This window comes from Crinia signifera, chromosome 4, assembly GCF_055691185.1.
Source record: "Crinia signifera chromosome 4, ASM5569118v1, whole genome shotgun sequence".
In the NCBI taxonomy this organism is placed as follows: domain Eukaryota; kingdom Metazoa; phylum Chordata; class Amphibia; order Anura; family Myobatrachidae; genus Crinia; species Crinia signifera.
Genome location: NC_139220.1, coordinates 308,841,872 through 308,862,706, shown reverse-complemented (window position 1 = coordinate 308,862,706; position 20,835 = coordinate 308,841,872). Strand labels below are relative to the sequence as shown.

The following is a 20,835-nucleotide window of genomic DNA, read 5'->3' as shown; positions in this document are numbered from 1 at the left end:
TGTGTACACTACGAACAGGGGGTGGAGAGGGGCGTGAAGGGCTGTTTGGGCTCATTACCATATGTTTACACCCCGCGTTTCATGGGCGTTCCCATGTAAACGCTGGGCGTATGTATGGTAATGCGGCCGTGACGCACGTGTAGGGGGCGGACATATGACATTGCCGGATGTCAGCTGCCCGCCCAGATCCCTGCTTTTGCACGGAAAAATGTCCGTGTGGTCTGAGGTTGCGGGAGCTGCCTGGCCACTCGGTCCTGCATTCGATGGTCTGCGACCATCGAATGATGGGGGAGGTTCCCTGAGATGGAGGAGGTGTATTCATGAGAAATACACGTGCGGTCCGTTCCGACAGCTTCTTACCGCGTACGGACGGAGTTGGCGATCCGTATGGAAGGCGGGGTTTAGGATGCAAGGTGCTGGCCGCATATTCGGATCCGGCCGCACCGATCAGAATAAGGGCCTATGTTACTCTACACAGTAACAAGATGGTGCCATGCATGTGCGGTACTAACAGGCAGCCATCTTGGTTGGAGAATGAAGCATCCCTGGAGGAACCATCTTGGAGTATGCGCAGTAGCGCTCTCCCATTCTGTTAGGGCAGAGGAAAGTCAGCGAAGGGCTTCAGGGCAAAAGCTAGGTCCAACTTGATTAACTTCCTCCAATGTGCACCAGCGGTACTTATCGCAGGCCCATATCCCCAGGACAGCAGATCTCCTAGTACCAGTATTTAGCTGAATATTATATTTCATTGATTATATTAAATGTACTCAATTATACACTGGGTAGTAATAATAGAATTTAGCTTAACTAGTAAATAGTATGACTTACCTGGTGCAGATTTTTATGGATACCGTTGATTTGGTGCCTTCTGGACCATTGGCTGTGTAGGAAAGATGTACATTAGAGATCGGAATAAATCCGATGTACAGTACTGTACTGTGGGTCTGTTACAGTCTCATTTCCTGCATGTTGACATGTCAGCATATCAAATGTTGGTATTTTGACTATGTCGGTAAATTGAACATGTTGGCACAATAAATGTCGGTATTTTGACTTTTGCTCAATGGGTGTCGGTATAATGACCGTTGGTACCCCTTCTTCAGGAAGTGAATTCACATTAAAGGCTGAAGGTTAAAAACAAGATATACAACCCAAACAATACATATGCAATGTGCTGTACAGATAGCATAAGTGATCCAAAAACACTGCGTCTTATGGTTATTGCTTTAGATATCACAGATGTGATAGCCACAGACACCAGATGATCAGTGGCGTAACAGAAAATTTTGCGGCACGGGGGTACCTGTGGTCAGGGACTCGGGAGGTCCCTGCGGTGCTGATTATGAGTTGCAAGGGTCCCTGCAGCGAATTGGAAATACTGCGCTACCACCGTGCGGCGGCGCGGGAAGCACTTCTGACTCTGAAAACACTGGGCGCATGCTGATTGGCTGAATCTCAGCCAATCAGTGTGCGGCCGCGGCCAGTGTTTTCAAAGTTAGAAGCACTTCCCGCGCCACAGCACGGCGGTAGCGCAGTATTTCCACTTCGCTGCAGGGACCCCGGCAACTCATAATCAGCACCGCAGGGACCTCCAGGCTCTCCCGAGTCCCTGACCACAGGTACCCCCGTGCTGCACGGACCCCCCAGCTCCCCACAAGCAGTGGGGAGCTGGCGAAGAAACAACAGCGCCCGCAGACCCCCGGCGCCTCCCCGCCACCGCGGGGCTGCGGCCCTTTAGTTACGCCACTGCAGATGATGCTGGACATCTACTCACCATTAGGTTCATCTTTAATTGTCACAGAGAGATCAAAGTTATTACATTTCTTCTCCTTCTCTGTCTCAATGGCGTAATACACAGTTGACACCTGGGGAAAAGAAGTTAATTATCAATGATTAATAATTATTAGTCGTGCATAGTAAGCAGAAAATAAACTGGGGTGTCTGCGTGTTTAAACTTTCTACAAGATGTACTGTAAACAAACATCCAATTTTTGTATTTTGTTTGGAATAATAAAAACTAGAAATATATTATTAAAACTATAAATAATTATGTTATTTTGGACATTTTGGGGCGTATTCAATTAACCTGCGTTGTTATTATGACTCATAGCCGGCAGAAATCCTTGTGGCCGGGCCTGACAAAATAGTCAGCCTTCACCCCAACTATTGTTACACAAAATATTTGATTTCGATATTTTGGCTGCACCCCCATATTCAGCGGCTCACATATGGTGCCATCAATTTGATTTTCAGCAAAAAAACACTAAATGACAGCAAGAAGGGGTGCACAAGTTGGTACGGCGTACATGCAGCATCGCACTGTAATGCCCAAACATTATGCCACACACCATAATGCCCATTACATATTGTCACACTAAGCAATGCCCATTACATATTATGCCACACACTCCAATGCCCATTACATATTATGCCACACACCATAATGCCTACTACATATTAAGCCACATATTGTAATGCCCATTACATATTATACAACACAACGTAATGCCTATTACATATTAAGTAACACACCACTTAATATGTAATAGGCAATAATGCTCCTTGCCGCGAGGGTGATTAAATGCTCATTGCCAGGGAGATTTTTGCATTTTAGTTGTCATAGGGGAATACATGCATATTGCCAGGAAGAGATACGTGCTCATTGACCAGGGGGACTTTCCTGCTTGTTGCCCGGGGGAGTTTCTTGCTCATTACTGAGGGGGAGTTTCTTGCTCGTTGCCCAGAGGGAGTTACATGCTCGCTGCCCAGGGGGAATTACATGCCCATTGCCAGGGGGAATTTATTGCTCCTTGCCATGGGGTAAAACATGCAAATTGCCAGGGGGAGTTTCTTGCTCATTTCCCATTGAGAGTTTCTTGCTCATTGTCCAGAAGGAGTTACTTGCTCGTTGCCCGGGGGCGCGCACTGCACACCAGCGTTCCTGGAATCTGCATTTCTGCAAAGTGCTGGGTGCTCGGCGCTCCCTACTCCTGTCAGAAGATAAAGGTGCAGGAACACCTCTAGTGTCTGTCTCCACTCTATATTGTGTGGCTGTCTGAGCGACGGGGAGTGGGCTCCAGCGGCCAGTCAACATAAGGCGCTGATGGCTATTTCTGGGAGAGCTACCCATGCCCTCCCCTGTGTTCAGAGCAGTAGGGCCTGGGACTGTTGTCCCCATGGTACCCCCCTGATGGCGGACCTGCCTGTGGCACGGTAACTGCTATTCAAAGCCTTTTTCATACAGCAAAAATTCGAAACTCATGCACAAAAAAAAACTCACTTTGTGGAAACTGCAGAATCAATGTTTTTATTTTTCCTGCGTGCAACACAATTTCATGGGTTTTTATGCAGACTTTACTCTTGTGGTGTAGTTGCCAGGTTTAGTCCACCTGCCGGGACTTGTGCTGGGATTTACCATAGGATCTACTTCTTTTTATTTTGCTTCTTATCCATTATATCAACAGTATGCAATTTATAAAACAAAAACACGTAGATAAGTTGGTTATAAACTTTAAACTAAACTTACCCTCAATGTGCCTTGTCCCTTCCCCTTTGCAGTGACCACAAAGTCTTGATTTATCTTAGTCTGTAAAGAGACACATTGCTCCAGTTAAACCATGACAACATTTCCAACAAGTTCCCAGTGTCACATTCTCCTCTGTGAGTAAATTGCAGAAATTTTCCCACCCATACACAACAATTGGCCACATGGACGGTGTAACGGTTAGCATTACAGCCTCACAGCACTGAGGTCATGGGTTCGATTCCCACCATGGCTCTAACTGTGCGGAGTTTGTATATTCTGCCCATGCTTGCGTTGGTTTCCTCTGGGTACTCCATTTCCTCCCACAATCCAAAAATATTCTGGTAGGTCAGTTGGCTTCCAATAAATTAACACTAGAATGAATGTGCGCATGTACATGTGGAAGAATATTTGAACATTCACATCAGTCCCTGACAATCTATATTCCATAGATTGTCAGGGACTGATGTGAATGTTCAACTATTCTCTGTAAAGCGCTGCAGAATATGTGTGTGCTATATAATTAGTAATAAATAAAACAGATAAATATTTCTCACCTGGTCCGAGCGTGCCAACAAGGCATTTTGAAGATTGATGCGAAGAGTTGTACCTTGTGATCTCCCAGGGAGCTTAAAGGAGACATCCATATTCAAATCTTTGACAGGTGGGACATCTATCTGATACTGGGCAAGAGCCTGGAACACCATGATAGTAGCCTAGAACAGAAAAATGTAGCCAATTTATAGGTTTTACCACGGTTTATTATTATTGTTATTACTACTACTATTATGCTTTATGTAAACATTACATACTGTAGGGTGTACTGAGATTTTTTATTACCTTAAGGTGAGTGCACACGGGTGCAATTTCATGTAAAATCGCTGGGAATATGGTCGCTGAGCGACCATATTGCCAGTGATTTAGAGTGCCTAATGGTCGCTGGTCGCAGGAGCATGCATGTGCCGGGAGGTCAGCGCCGGGGAGATCAGCGTGGATCTCCCCAGCCCCGTGCCGCTGCTCCCTCCCTCCTCCCATCAAAGTGACAGCAGCAGTGTCTGCTGCTGCTGCGCTCCCCCTCCGCCCCGTAGCAGTGTCTCCTTTTCATCGCTGATGAAAAGGAGACACTGAGCAATATGATTGCTGGGGATATATTGCTAGCAATATATCCCCAGCAATCATATTACCCCATGTGTACACAGCATAAGATTTGGCTTTTGGAATGCTATTAAAAATCTTTGCTAAAGTCCGTGATTTTGTCAGCGAGGAACTCAGGATTATCTTGAGCTATTTTGATTAACAAAGACCATTGGATCTATGTACTAAGCTTTGCAGAGAGATAAAGTAGATGGACATAATGTACCACCTAACTAGCCCCTAACTGTCATTTTTCAAACCCATTCTGATTCTGCTCCTGAAGAAGACGTGGGCACTTCAACGTTGAAACGCGCTGGGCCTGCCACCTTTTGCCTTGACCAAGCATGCTACTTTATCCTTCCACACCCAGGAACCTGTTCGAAATGGGTTGGGAGCATGATGGTCGACAGTCATTAGGTCGACACCATTAGGTCAACATGGGTCTAGGTCGACATGGGAAAAGGTCGACACGGTTCTAGGTCGAAAGGTCATTAGTTCGACAGGTCGTTAGTTTGACAGGTCATTAGTTCGACAATGTTTAGGTCGACAGTCAAAAGGTCAACATGGGGTTTTTCACAGTTTTTTTACCTGTCAACACAGTCGTCATGGACACAGTTTAAAGTGCACCTCATCCCTGCATCGCTCGCTGCACTCACGATGCGTCGGGCATGGTGCCTCGCTGCGCTCTGCACACTATTTTATTCTCCCGCCACACCCTAGTGGAAGGTAGGGCATGAAATACCGCCTGTCGGCATATGTCGGCTCGAAAAACAGTGAAAAACCCCATGTCGACCTTTTGACTGTCGACCTAGACAATGTCGAACTAATGAACTGTCAAACTAATGACCTTTCGACCTAGAACCATGTCGACCTTTTCCTATGCCGACCTAGACCCATGTCGACCTTTTCCCATGTCCACCTAATGGTGTCGACCTAATGACTGTCGACCATCATGCTGTAGACCAAATGACCGCATACCGTTTGAAACATCCAGGACTTTGTTCAATCCAACCGGACCGACACTTTAGTGGGGACTCTACCAGGTACCATCTGCTTACATACAGCGAGGGATTGCTTTTTCCACTTAGAACTACATTGTCAACACCTTGCCTATTATACAGCTGAGCATTCACGGATATGTCTGCCTGGACATCCCCTGAGCTGGATATTAGACCGGAACAATAATTGCTTTTCTTCATTTTCCCTGACCCAGTCTGATTGAGTTGTGGTATTCATCTTCAAATTGCAGCTCATATTACTCAAGGCTTTTATTGTGTATTTGTATGCTGCCATTTATACACACTGTACATGTTATTTTTATTATTATTTTTTATATTGAAATAAAAAACTAATTGTTTAATCGGTACTCTTTACCTAGAAGGGCGGCCATCGCGGGCATTGAATGCACTAAAAAATCGGGTGCGATGCGACCGACGCGATGCCCGCGATTTCCCATAGGGAACAATGTTAAATGTCTAAATTTTCCTGTTCAATGCCTCAATTGACCCGATTTTTCCATAGGAAACAATGTTAAATGGCCCACAGAGGCCAAATAGGCACCCTGAAGTGTGAAATGGCCCCCCCAACTGTTAACGCCACCCCACGATCAACGTCAACCCGAAGCATGGCGAGCGCAGCGAGCCCACGAGGGGCAGCGGTACGCGTCCTACGACCTTTTCATACCCCCACTATCCACGTCGGCGTGGAGTTGAGAATAGAAAGCGTGGCGAGCGCAGTGAGCCCCGCGAGGGGACGCGGATACCTGTGAAGTCCGCGAAGGGACGCGTTTACCTGTGAAGGTATCCGCGTCCCCGCGCGGGGCTCGCTGCGCTCGCCACGCTTCGGGCTCGGTGGCTCGCTGCGCTCGCCACACTATTCTATTCTCAACTCAACGCCGACGTGGATAGTGGGGGTATGAAAAGGTCGTAGGACGCGTCCCGCCTCCCCTCGCGGGCTCGCTGCGCTCGCCATGCTTCGGGTTCACGTTGATCGTGGGGTGGCGTTAACAATTGTGGGGGCCATTTCACACTTCAGGGTGGCTATTTGGCCTCTGTGGGCCATTTAACATTGTTTCCTATGGAAAAATCGGGTCAATTGAGGCATTGAACAGGAAAATCGGGTCAATTGAGACATTCCCTATGGGAAATCGCGGGCATCGCGTCGGTAGCATCGCACCCGATTTTTTAGTGCATTCAATGCCCGCGATGGCCGCGATTTTTTTACCTGCGATGACCACGATCAAAATCGTGGGCACTGTGCTAGGTAAAGAGTACCGTTTAATCTAGCCATAACTCTGACCCTCTATACGTCAGTGAAGCATGAGCAATATTCATTACCCAATTTTTTTTTCTTTTTTCAAACCCAGCCTGTAACCTGGCAGTTAGCAGCAGATTGTACGATAATTTATCTCCATCCACTTTATCGGGCAAATGTAGTAGTGTGCCAGGTGTGCGAGATACCAGCTGAACTCAGAGGTTTCTGTTAAAGCGGCAATCATTTACAAGGCAAAACTTAAAAAAAACCTGAGTTTCGGGCCAGCATCCCGCATTACCGCTGTCCTCAGAGGCTATAACATTTGGCCACATACTATATAGGGCAGCACGGACGGTGTAATGGTTAGCATTACTGGCTCACAGCGCTGAGGTCATGGGTTCGATCCCCACCATGGCTCTAACTGTGCGGAGTTTGTATATTCTCCCCGTGCTTGCGTGGGTTTACTCCGGGTACTCCGGTTTCCTCCCACAATCCAAAAATATACAGATAGGTTAATTGGCTTCCACCAAAATTAACCCTAGAATGTGTGTGTGTGTGTGTGTGTGTGCATGTGGTAGGGAATATAGATTGTAAGCTCCACTGGGGCAGGGACTGATGTGAATGTTCAAATATTCTCTGTAAAGCTTCGGGCTCGCTGCACTCGCCACACTATATAAATTCAACTCCACGCCATCGTGGATAGTAGGGGTATGAAAAGGGTGGAGGACGCGTTCGGGGTGGGGGGGTGCCTAAAACCTCATTGTATGTCATTATTGCATACCTAAGGGCATTGTACACCCTATACAATATAAATAAAAGAGCACTGAATACATTACATAGAAAATCGGATCGCATCGCACGGCCGTTACAATGGCCCATGCTAAGCGATTTTCCTACAGTACGTAAGAAACTTGGGCGCCGTGATAATACACAAGTACCTATGGACCTTATTCTGGTGTCTTTGTTTTGCGCATTTCTGCGCTGCGTGCGAGTGGCCACGGCAAACAGAGTGTTCGCCGGGCGCTCAAACACAACAGTATGGTCGGGGGAGGCGGGTCGGGGGATTTACACTTGGGAATGCACCTAGTTTCAAGTGCATTCCCGTAAAATCGCTGGGCGTTCTCATGCTAATGCTCCGATGACGCGGGTGCCTGGGCAGGCAGCTGACATCACTGGATGCCAGCAGCTGACATCACCGGATCTCAGCTGCCTGCCCTGTCCTCACATGCGATGCACACAAAACTAAGCCACCTGAAAGGGCCTTACTTTTGCGTGTACTCATTACATCATTCGATGGTCGGTGACCATCGAATGATGTGGATGTCGCCCCATAGGCTGCGAATGGATGTTTATGCAAAACAAAACAAACGTGAAGGGGGGCGGGTGGCAATGCAAGCAGCGGGCGGGCTAAATAAGACACACAGCGCTGTGAACTTTGCAGAGCTGCATTTCAACCAGAATGAGGTCTTATGTGTGCGCTATATAAAAAAAAAAAATACGTTTCTTAATGGATCAATTGATGCTCATCATACCCAGTTGAACTGTTTACATTTGTACAAGCTGTCACTGAGTTAATGGAGGAGTCACAGTACATACTTGTGTTGATCCCCAAACTTCTCCACGGAATTGCTGCTCTGTGATCCATTTAACTGCCGGGCCACACTGCTCAAACTTACTGAGCTTGAGAAGGGCGAGGATTGCATAGGATGTAGCCTCCAGGGATAAGTAGTGGGAGCTTGGCTCTATCCAGCGATTGTTACCTAGAAAGAGATTTCAGGTCAAAAACACAAATAGACAATCAGTACATTACAAATAATGTTACACTGTTTGGCTGAGAAACACTGTAGCTGAACACTCTTTATGCAGATACAGTCACAATTACATACAGAATATGGGCATTTAATGGGGAACAATATGTACAGTCCATGGGTTGTTTTTATAGATCAAAATATATTTTTCGGTTTTAAGGTTAGTAATACTTTTTACAATGTTTATTTGTTACAAATGTGCTGTCATATTGTGCGTATAATTGATTTTGAACAAAATAAACCAACTCTGAATATGGCGGCCTTCCGTACTTGCGCAGGACCCGTCATTTTCCAGGCGTTGCTAGGCTTGTGACTGCGCCATGAAGTGCAGTTTAATTGGCCGCGCAAGGCGGACTGACTGCTAGCTCATGTAAGGTTATACTTACTTAGGCTGCATGCAGGCAGGGGGTGGTATGCAGGTAGAGGGTGGTGTGCAGTGGGTACAGATGGAGCCCTTCTAGTTCAGTGCTGGCACCCGCCAGCACCTCCCCTGTGGTGAGCTCCGGCGGAGAGGGACTCCATTAAAACTGTGACGCGCCCGGCACCATCACTGGATTTCCCTGGGAACGCGCAGCATTTTCATTGGAACACCAATGAAAAGCTGGGCGTACGCATGGACTGTACCCCCACCGCTGCCCCCCCCACACTACTAGGTTTGAGAGTGACACCAAACATGTAGTTCACCATGCCCGCTTGCACCCTGCATCTGCACATGCGTAGAAATGCCTCTGCACATGCGCAGATGCAAAACATCCCCCCCCGTGCAAATCAGGGACTGATCTAATCAGAATAACCCCTTGTGTGATGTACGGTACTGCAGGTGCCACCACTACTACACCTGCACATGCAGACATCAGCTTCCGTGCGCCCTATGGGGGTTATTCTGGTTGATTCGTTCAGATGCAAATTCGCACACTTGTGAGTGAACCAGAACCCGCTCTGCGAATGGTGGTACACCGGCCCACCCTTCACACAGCGTGTACGTTCGCATGGCCTGCGAATGGATGATTTACATATACATCCATTCAGATGCCAGGTGGAACCTCCCACATTTTTTGATGGTCGCCGACCTTCAAAAGATGTGGTTCGCACACGCAAATGCATATATACTCTCCAGTCACTTTTATATGCGTGTATGTTTTTGGTAAAATGGGCGGGTAGCTGACATCCGGTGATGTCAGCTGCCCAACCCTGGCGCCCCCGTCACCAGGCGATAAGCATGAGACCCTGAATAAGGTCCCATTGGTGATGTACGTTACTGCAGGTGCCATTACTATACCTGTACATGCAGACAGCAGCTTCCCTGTGCCCTATGTGTGATGTACAGTGCAGTACTGCAGGTGCCATTACTATACCTGTACATGCAGACAGCAGCTTCCCTGTGCCCTATGTGTGATGTACAGTACTGCAGGTGCCATTACTATACCTGTACATGCAGACAGCAGCTTCCCAGGACCCTATGTGTGATGTACGGTACTGCAGGTGTCAATACTATACCTGTACATGCAGACAGCAGTTCCCCTGTGCCCTATGTGCAATGTACAGTACTGTGTGTGCCATAACTATACCTGTACATGCAGACAGCAGCTTCCCTGTGCCCTGTGTGTGAAGTATAGTACTGCATGTGCCATTACTATACCTGTAGATGCAAACAGCAGCTTCTCTGCGGCCTATGTGTTATGTACAGTACTGCAGGTGCCATTACTATACCTGTAGATGCAGACAGCAGCTTCTTTGTGCCCTATGTGTGATGTACGGTACTGCAGGTGCCATTACTATACCTGTAGATGCAGACAGCAGCTTCCCTGCACCCTCTGTATAATGTACGGTACTGCAGGTGACATTACTATACCTGTAGATGCAGACAGCAGCTTCCCTGCACCCTCTGTATAATGTACGGTACTGCAGGTGCCATTACTATACCTGTAGATGCAGACAGCAGCTTCCCTGCACCCTCTGTATAATGTATTGTACTGCAGGTGACATTACTATACCTGTAGATGCTGACATCAGCTTCCCTGCATCCTATGTGTGATGTACGATACTGCAGGTGACATTACTATACCTGTACATGCAGACATCAGCTTCCCTGTGCCCTGTGTGTGATGTATGGTACTGCAGGTATCATTACTATACCTGTAGATGCAGACATCAGCTTCCCTGTGTCCTTCAGCTTTCCAGCTCTGGCCAGTGCATATGAAGTGATCGCAATCGAATACGGTTTGTTCAGAGATGTATATTGGCTATTTAAGTAGGATATTGCTCTGTCAATACTTCCACCTAGATTCTGGGGTAAAAAAAAATTATTGTTATTGTTTCCTGTGACCGGTCTTTAGTGCCGCCACCATCTATAGTCAGATAACAATCGAGATGTCAATCAATAAAGTTGACATTCATTTTGAAATGCCAGCACTTGTGTCCGTGTCTTATTTTAGTGTTAAGAATGATAAGATTTAAATTGATTAAAGGTTAAGTTTGTTAAAGTGTATGCATAAAGATACCCGGGTATAGTAACAGGTTATGAGTGTGAATCCTGGAAATGGCAGTATAATTAAATATGTTCGGTACTTGTTTCCTAGCACGGCCCCCAGATTTCCTACGTACGTTAACGTAGTGAAATTGCATCGCATTGCATTGCATGGGCCATTTTAGTGCCGTGCAATGCGATTTTTTAATGTAATTTATTCACTGCTATGTATGCTCCAGGGGATGCGATTTTATAGGGTGTGCGATGCCATTACATTAGGTATACAATAATATGATTTTATAACACACAATGATGTTTTACGCACACCCCCCCCCCCCCCCACTATCCACGCCACCCCGAAGCGTGGCGAGCGCACCTCCCGATTTTGCGGGAGGTGCGATGCGATCCGATCCCCTGGGGCATACAGAGCAGTGATTAAATTACATTAAAAAATCGCATCGCACAGCACTAAAATGGCCCATGAGATGCGATTTTCCTATGCAGAATAGCCCACTAAGCAATTAGCTTAGTGGGCGCCGTGCTAGGAAACAAGTACCATATGTTCTTTAATAAAATTATAAAAAAGGCCTAGTTACAGCTCTGAATATATCCCTGATCTTGTCATGTGCCAATATTACAAGAGAGTTAATGTAATTCAGTTCATATGGCAGTGATCATAATGTTTTGGCTCATGGGTCTACACTGAGGCATCGTGCTACATTGTCGATGTGTATTCTTGACGCTACACACAGGGTGACATTCTATGGGATGAGATTTGTGTTTTTTTGCGAAATTTTCGCAAAAAAACGTCCGAAATCCCGTTTTCGCATATTTAATGAGATGCAAAAATCGCAGATTTTGCAGCAAAATGTATGTAATAAAGTTTTACTTTTCTGTCTGTGTGTTTTTCTTTTAACATTCTTTTTACATGTGGACTACACGTCCCAGCGGGCCCATTAATGCCCCGCATGCTGGGACTTGTGGTTCTCCAAGTCCCAGCCTGCGGGGGAGGTCTGCTGGTACTTGTAGTTCTCCTGTATAAAGCAATGTTAGGATTGAAAGATTTAACCCCATCAGGCCGGCGTCCACTGGCCAGGGACGCCGGTGACAGCCCCGGGCTTCAGCCCTGGACGGGTGAAGCCTGGGGGGGACCCCTTTATTGGGGGGGTCCCCACTCCTCCAGGTACCCCGTCCAATGCTGACCAGCCACGGTGCTCATGTTTCGGCCGGGGGACCTTATGTAAAAAGTGTCCCCCGGCTGTGGCATGACACTGCGGGCTGTTGGAGCCCGGTGCTGGTTTCAAAATAAGGGGGACCCCCAGATTTTTTGGCCCCCGTATTTTTGGAACCAGGACCGGTCCAAGAGTCTGGGGCTGGTTTCAGAAATATGGGGGACCCCTACGCTTTTTGTCCCCCGTATTTTCGGAACCAGGTCCGGCTCAATGAGCCCGGGGCTGGTTATGCTCAGGAGCGGGGACCTTACGCCAATTTTTTTTTTATACAAACCCAAAATCGCACATAAGCTCAAATTCGCACATTTTCATGCTGAAAATTCCCCCATTATCGCACTCAATCGCACTTTTCTTGCCGGAACACGCACCTCATTAAATATGCGAATCCAAGGCAAAAATGCGATTTGCAAAAAGTGCGATAATGGGCGAAAAACTGACGTGCGAAAAACTCTCATCCCATAGAATGTCACCCTTATTCTTTCTGATGGACCAGGCTTTCTACATCCACAGCCTAGTACTAACAGAGAAGGTGGAAACATAAGAGACGTACAAGAAGTGTCCCTTGAACAAGAAAGTGGGACTGGCGCTCTGATTTATGTGTACTAGTGCAGCTGCAGGTAACCCAAATGAAGGGAGGCCCCCTCCTAGTGATATGCAAGGAAAAAAGGTAAGGAAACCTGCGCTAACATCAATGGATGGATACAATTGTGGGTATAACAAAGAAATTTATTGGTAAAATATACAATGAGTCTGGCAGGATGGGGGGTGATCGCAGTTAACGTCACTGTGATCAGGGTAATGTCCAGAGCTCAGGGTACTACCGCTTCACCCAGTGGTGTCTGCGGTCTATTCCCCAGATTGTAAGTGGATGCGGTCCCGCACAAATGTCCAAACATGCACTTCAGTTGTCCGTTGCACAGTGGAGGTGGCGTAAGGGGGGCGGAGATGGAATTCAGCACAAAAGTCTTATAGGTCTTGGCAAGTGCTGCCGTGGCACCAGGGGCTGGCGTCCCTAGCACCCCCGGTGGTGCACTGACACACTTACCTGATACCTTCCGGCTTTTAACCCTGTAGACGTCCCTCGGTGTAGTTCAAACGTACGTCCCGTGTGGATGTGTGCAACATGCGGCGTTGCTGGAAATAGTTGTAGTTCCTTCCGTGTCTCTGCAAACGCCGGTGGTACACACTCCCCGGGGCCGCTGGAAAACGGGCAGCGGGAGTGTTGTGTCGGCGGAAAGACACGCGCTCAAACTCTCAGAGGAGAGGAGACTTTTGTGAGATGTGCTGGTGCAGCTCCAACGCGTATCGACCCGCTGGGTCTTCTTCAGGAAGCAATGATGATCATCATTGCTTCCTGAAGAAGACCCAGCGGGTCGATACGCGTTGGAGCTGCACCAGCACATCTCACAAAAGTCTCCTCTCCTCTGAGGGTTTGAGCGCGTGTCTTTCCGCCGACACAACACTCCCGCTGCCCGTTTTCCAGCGGCCCCGGGGAGTGTGTACCACCGGCGTTTGCAGAGACACGGAAGGAACTACAACTATTTCCAGCAACGCCGCATGTTGCACACATCCACACGGGACGTACGTTTGAACTACACCGAGGGACGTCTACAGGGTTAAAAGCCGGAAGGTATCAGGTAAGTGTGTCAGTGCACCACCGGGGGTGCTAGGGACGCCAGCCCCTGGTGCCACGGCAGCACTTGCCAAGACCTATAAGACTTTTGTGCTGAATTCCATCTCCGCCCCCCTTACGCCACCTCCACTGTGCAACGGACAACTGAAGTGCATGTTTGGACATTTGTGCGGGACCGCATCCACTTACAATCTGGGGAATAGACCGCAGACACCACTGGGTGAAGCGGTAGTACCCTGAGCTCTGGACATTACCCTGATCACAGTGACGTTAACTGCGATCACCCCCCATCCTGCCAGACTCATTGTATATTTTACCAATAAATTTCTTTGTTATACCCACAATTGTATCCATCCATTGATGTTAGCGCAGGTTTCCTTACCTTTTTTCCTAAGAAGTGTCCCTTGAATGGTATAATCCATTGTTCAGGTGAGAACTAGTCCAGGCACTTACAGCAATGTGGCCGCAGAGTTCCTCACTTTCCAGCATCGCGATGAGGACGAAGGCTGTGAGAGTAGAGTCCAACTCAACAGCTCCCTTTGTTATACCCCCCTGTGCAAAACACAAAAGCAGAGAACATACATTTACCAGTAACAGATGGAGGTATGAGATTGCCGGGACTGTATAACACAGGGGATGATGCAGAGAGACCGGTGACACTTATACTAGAGTGGCATAAGCTTGGCACTCACATGTGCCTGGGCTGTGGGATTGAGGAAGCGTGGACTGGACAGAGGCAGAGTACAATAGAACTAAGATCTTGGGATGACAGAATTATATATGGCGCTATGCAGCCCTGGTGTTACAGCTCCTACAAGTGTCACCCACACTTTACAAACATGCAAACAAGAGAAAATTTGGTGGATGGCCCATATTTTTGAGTTTATTCCAATTATTCTGATTATTATTATTATGGGCCTTATTTTGGTTCACTCTTTCTGACAAAATCCTTCTTAGATGGGCAAAACCATGTGCACTGCAGGTGGGGCAGGTGTTACTTGTGCAGAAAGAATTAGATTTGGGTGGGGTTTTACTTCAAAGTGAGATCTATATTGCAGTGTAAAAATAAAGCAGTCAGTATTTTCCCTGCACAGAAACAAAATTACTCACCCTAATCTAATTCTCTCTGCACATGTTACATCTGCCCCCCCTGCAGTGCACATGGTTTTGTCCATCTAAGAAGGATTTTGTCAGAAAGAATGAACCAAAATAAGGCCCTATGTGTTTAGTATTTTAAGTGTGCACTTGCATTTTTACTTTTTTTCTGTGTGTGACTACAAGTCCCAGCATGGCAGCACCTCTCATTATTTGAGAATTAGGGTGTGAATTCAATCCCCCCTCCCCCAGTGAGAGATAATATGACTGAGGTTCCCACATTCCGCAGACTGCTGCACCAATCGCATGTATTAACTATTCTACTTACTTGTAGGAAAATGATGGTGAATTGATTCTTATGCACTTTCACTATTATATTTGGCACGGTGGGAGCCCCTGTATTATTATGCTAACCATGACTGATCCATGTTATGACATAGAGCTATAAATCCATTTACTTTACTTCATTGGTGGGATTCATGGGTAATATTTATATGCCAGGCCCTTACTACATTTGAGGGGAGGGGATTGGCTTAACGTGACACAGGCGGCATGAGTGACCGGAGGCTGGAATGACACAGGTCAGAGGCTGGATAGATTCAAGAGGCAGCAGGCTGGAGTGATAGGTGTCAGGATGCTGAAGTGACACAGGGCAAGAGGCTGCAGGGACAGGGGAAGGCAGGCTGTAGTGATGGGGAAGTAGAATGGAGACCCAGGGAGCAAGATGCAAGAATGACAGGGGGAAGGGGGTTTGGGTGGCCAAGGGGAAGGATGCTGGAGAGATATTGGAGGGAGAATTGAATGACAAGGGGCAGGAGGCTGAAGAGAAAATGGGAGGGGAGTCTGGGCAGAGAGCACAGATGGAATGCTAGAGAGTAGGACGTTGGAAAGAGAAGGAGATTGGAGCTGCAGGGGGTAGGAAGCTGGAGTGACATGATGCAGGAGGCTGGAGTTTGGAGTGAAACTCTGGTGACAAATGCATCTTGTATAAAATGAGGTTCATGTTCCCACAGTGTGCTGGCACCTACCACCATCTCCTGATGATAGACGGGGGCATCTTCCTGGAATAACCCGTCCGGCTTTTGCTTGTTCAGTATCAGCCACTTCACAGGATCACAAACTTCATTTCTGTTGACGTCGGTTAGTTTTGAAGCCAAGGCGAACACTTTCACAACGTAAGCCGTGAGCCTGAGGAGGAGACACCACAGTATAAGGAGAAAGTATTGTACTGCCGCTGAGCAGAGGAGGAGTCAGAGTACACAGAGGAAGAGCTACAATTAGGGTGGCCAATCCCGGGATCGGCGGGATCCCGGGATTTGGCCCTAAAAATGCAGGGATTTGAATCCCGGGATTGGATCTTCCAATCCCGGGATTGCGGGATTGTCCTGCGCATGCGCAAATCTAATGTCGGGCAGCGCTGAGATCAGCTCAGACGCTGCCCGGCTTCTCCCAAACCCCGGCGTGCTGCTCTGCGGCTGCGTGCAGCGTGACCTGATGTCAGAGGTCACGCTGCGCAGCCTGTCTGCGGCTCCGTGCCCGCCCACCGCCCGGTACCCGTGCCGCCTTCACTGCCGCCCGGCTACTCCAAGTCCGCCTCCAGTCCACCGCTGCCTGGCTCCTGCACATCTGCAGGCCTCCAGACCACCCGCACACGGCCCCCAATGAAAAGCCGGCCTCTGAACATCACTGCCCGGCTCCCGCAGCAATGGCCGGGTGAGTTAGACTGGGTTTGGGGGGGACTAAAGTTTGTCATTCTATTGACAAACTCAATCCCGGGAATCCCGGGATTAGGCATTTTTCAATCCCGAATCCCGGGATTGAAAAATAGCCCCGGGATTGGCATCCCTAGCTACAATGAGAAGAGCAGTCATCACAATGAGCAATGGAGGGGGAGGGAGTTAGTAGGAGCAGAGTAATAGGGGGAAGTGTATCAATTGCTATAAAAGTATAGGATGAAGCTATTTGATTGTTAACTGAGGCTTCCTGGCTTTAATACAGAAGCCAGGATAGTGCTGAAGAGCATTGCTCTCTAACAGGGAAACCATGTCGGGGCGTTGTGTTGTCAAGTGACTCAATTTCCCAGATCATCCTCAGAGCAAACAATGGGCCTAATTCAGCAGGTTCGTTTATCTGCAAAGTTGCAGGTCACTGCGTGTAGATACTGTACCTGCCGCCCAAACAGAAATTGAAAACGAATCTGTGAATGAGTTGCAAATAGATCGCTAAGCACGATCCACTTGCACATCCATATGTAATTCCCGAACCATCGTTGATGACACCAATAAGGGATGACACCGCTGATATGCAATCCAACCAGGATATAAAGATCTCCCAGATGAACTACATTGGTGGACCTCAATGGTAATTATATCCTTCGTCACCACTCTCCAATCTTTGGGAAGCGCACTATCCCTGTTACAGTGACTGGTCCCCCTGTTTCAGTTACCACCTCTAAACGGCATTAATAGGAGCGGATCCCATTATTTTCCTAACAATTGGCATCAAGGGCAGTGTGTTTAGGCTTTTAACCCAATTTTTATTTCTGTCATTTTCATTTATGTGAATGTATGCAGGGCCGGCTCTACCATTAGGCAGCTTTAGGCAGCTGCCTAGGGCGCCAGGTTCAAGGGGGGCGCCACCAAGTCTACATATAAAAAATCAAGGATGTCTATGAGGATCTACTTAATGCAGGTGGCAGCTGTGGAACTTCTAAGACCTCACCTCCATACTTTCCCTTTAAGCATACTTCCCGACTTTGCTGCCCCCTCCTGCTTGTACTCTATTGTGGATGGCAAATGGGGGGCCTCCAGGGAAAGCAGGGGACTTGCCCACCTTCCCGGGGGGGCTGGGTGGACCACTTAATTTTTGGGAGCCTCCATGCCAGAATATTAGGAAAGTATGCCTCAAGGAGTTGCAAAGTGGGCATTGGTGGCAGTATGGGGGGGGGGGGGGGTGTAGGGTGAAGTGTTGCCTAGGGGGCAGAGAAGCCTTACACTGGCCCTGAATGTATGTGTACCAATAAGTGTTAATTTTATATTCAAAAATCTTCATTGGTTTTAGCGCTACCTCCCCCCTTCCTTTTTTCTCCATTTATTGCATGTTGGGACCCACTCAGTCCCTTTGGTAGCTGCTTGGCGGAGCACCCCCTGCCAGCACCCCTCTTTTAGTTATTTTTTTAAGGAACCGCACATATAAAGGTGGTGATTACTTATTACCCATGGGAATGATGATACCAGATTAAGGACCTTATTCAGGTCAGTTCGCTCTCCCTCACATTCGCACGAGAGAGCGATGTTTGGCGTCTGTGCATGCGCATCTCTGCGCATGCGCAGACTCCGGGTGTCTCCGAGATGTGCCCATGGGAACGACCAGTGTTTCATGGGTGTTGCCATGGAAATAAGGCAGTGACGCGGCTGCAGTGGGCGGGCAGCTGACATCACCGGATTTCAGTTGCCGCCCTGTCCTCGCACAGGGCGCACGCAAATCTAAGACACCTGAGAGTGTCTTTGTTTTCCGTGCTTGTTCCACATCATTTTGATGGTCGGCGATTGATGCGGTCCTCGCCCACAAGGCTGCAATGGATGTTTATGCGAAACATTCACTCGCAGCCATGTGGGCAAATTCGACGAGAGGGGGTGCGGTCAGCATTGAGAATGAAGAGCGGACTTAAAATGACACGCAGCACTGCAAACTTCGCAGCGCTGCATGTGAACCAGAATAACCTCCTAAATGCGAGTGAAGTGATTGAAGTACAGCAGAGAATAGATTTGAAAGCGAAACATAAACAAAGTTGAAATATTGTGCAGAGATGATATAGGCCGATGTTACCATGTGCTGGATGGAGCACTGATCCAGGCGGCGTACGAGGAGTCTGCTTTACAAAATGCTTTCTGAGCCGCTACACCTGTTTTGAAGCAAAGGTAAAATGTTGGAAATCTGACAATCATAGAAGACCTGACACACTGGAAATACTGTAAGTCATGGCGCACAACACATTTGGATTTACCTTGTGAAATATATTGCAGCTTTGATTTAGCCAGTATCAAAGATGTTGTGAAAGTATGGAGAAAGTGTTTTGTCACGCTCATGTGTGTATTATTATTATTATTATTATTATTATTATTAATAACAATGCTGGGTACATTTAGCAAAGGGTCCACTACCTGTTTCAAGTCAAGGGGACATCTGGCCGAGGGGAATGCAGGTGCCGGGCACTGCCTGTCTGTTCAGTTTATATCCCTGTACTGTTCCATTGTACGGCGCTGTGAAACACACGTGGCGCCTTATAAATAAAATTATAATAATAATAATCCTGCCCCTAAGTGGACAGGGGGTAGGTGCAGCCGATGTAGGCAGTGAGGTGGCCGGGCAGGGTGGGGGCTGGATCGTGTTGGTGCAGATCGCTGTGGGGTGAAGGCGTCTGCCCCACCGGACCTGTCACCGAGCCCATGGTTGATACCCGCAGCTGTCAGCCCCGTCCCTCCCTGTTCCTGAGGATCCGTCCCAGTATGGCTGCTGCCTGTGGGTCTGTGTGACTGAGCGCTGTGCAGCAGCGCCGTGATCCATTCTGCCTGTGATATTCAATACTGTCTAATATTGTTTTTTTTTCGAAAAAATTCAATTGGACCAGACTGTTTGATTTACAAAAATTCAATTGGACCGCAAAGGGTTAAAGATTAAGTTACCGTCGCTTCTTTTTAAAAATCAAAGTTAAAAATTTTACTTTTGGCCCATTCTTATGTAAAATTTTGGCACGGGCCCCCTAGATATAATACATTTCTTAGTGGAAAAAAAAAACCATATTGGCATTTTCATGTATAATATTAATGGCAAAAACATGAAATTCCACATCAAATTACGAAGTAATTACTCAATGTGCAATTCATACCAGGGCAGCGCACCAGTGACAAGTTTGGCTGGCTTGACTTTTGGCAGCCCATATTCCACCTTAGTATTAGGGACCCACCAGTCACCTACAGTAGATGCTGGTTGGTGGACTAGTATTTCTTGATGAATACATATACCAAGAACCTTGATATAACTCAATGGTATATTGCAGAGTTTCATATAATTATTGTATAATAATTAATATCAATGTAATTATTGAGTGTGCATAATCACTATATTTTACTATATGGAATGTCAAACATGGTTGGTCAAATTGTATCAATATTTTGTTCATGAAGCTGGTGATTTCAGGCAGAAGTCCTATTTCTAAGTTCTCCAGGACTTATTCTAATAAAATCTAACACGCATCAAAAAGATTTTACTTGGCAAATTTATTTTTAGAGGATTTACCCGTGAACCCATTTCCATTTCTACTGAGATATACCTTAATCAAGTCATTGGGGCAGATGTATTAAGCCTTAACAAGAGATAAATGCAAGGGTGATAAAGATAGATAATTGTCCAGCCAATCAGCTCCTTACTGACTTTTTTCAAACACAGCCTGTAACATGGCAGTTGGCAGGTGATCGGCTGGACATTTATCTCTCCTTATAACACTTGCATTTATCTCTTGTTAAGGCTTAATACATCTGCCCCATTATTCTCCTGTAATACCCATATTGATGAACAATTAGTTTAAATATTTTCTTCAAGAACACGAGAAAGAGACAACGTCTATTGTCTCACCGGTTCACAAAAATGGATTGGAAGCTTATAAGCCTAACTTGCATGGACTGTCTTAC

At 47.2% G+C, this 20,835-nt stretch overlaps 1 protein-coding gene across 1 annotated transcript in view; it reads right to left on the bottom strand.

The window, feature by feature from the left end:
- The window catches only part of LOC146075795 (venom factor-like), a 116,271-nt gene that overhangs the window by 12,577 nt on the left and 82,859 nt on the right, over positions 1-20,835 (bottom strand). The window contains exons 25-33 of the mRNA XM_083185394.1: positions 18,974-19,049; positions 16,174-16,333; positions 14,504-14,602; positions 10,855-11,005; positions 8,507-8,670; positions 4,081-4,239; positions 3,527-3,586; positions 1,775-1,865; positions 829-880 (exon numbers count right to left, since the gene is read on the bottom strand). Coding sequence (XP_083041520.1) covers positions 829-880; positions 1,775-1,865; positions 3,527-3,586; positions 4,081-4,239; positions 8,507-8,670; positions 10,855-11,005; positions 14,504-14,602; positions 16,174-16,333; positions 18,974-19,049 — 1,012 coding nt within the window. The remainder of the gene's footprint in view (positions 1-828; positions 881-1,774; positions 1,866-3,526; positions 3,587-4,080; positions 4,240-8,506; positions 8,671-10,854; positions 11,006-14,503; positions 14,603-16,173; positions 16,334-18,973; positions 19,050-20,835) is intronic.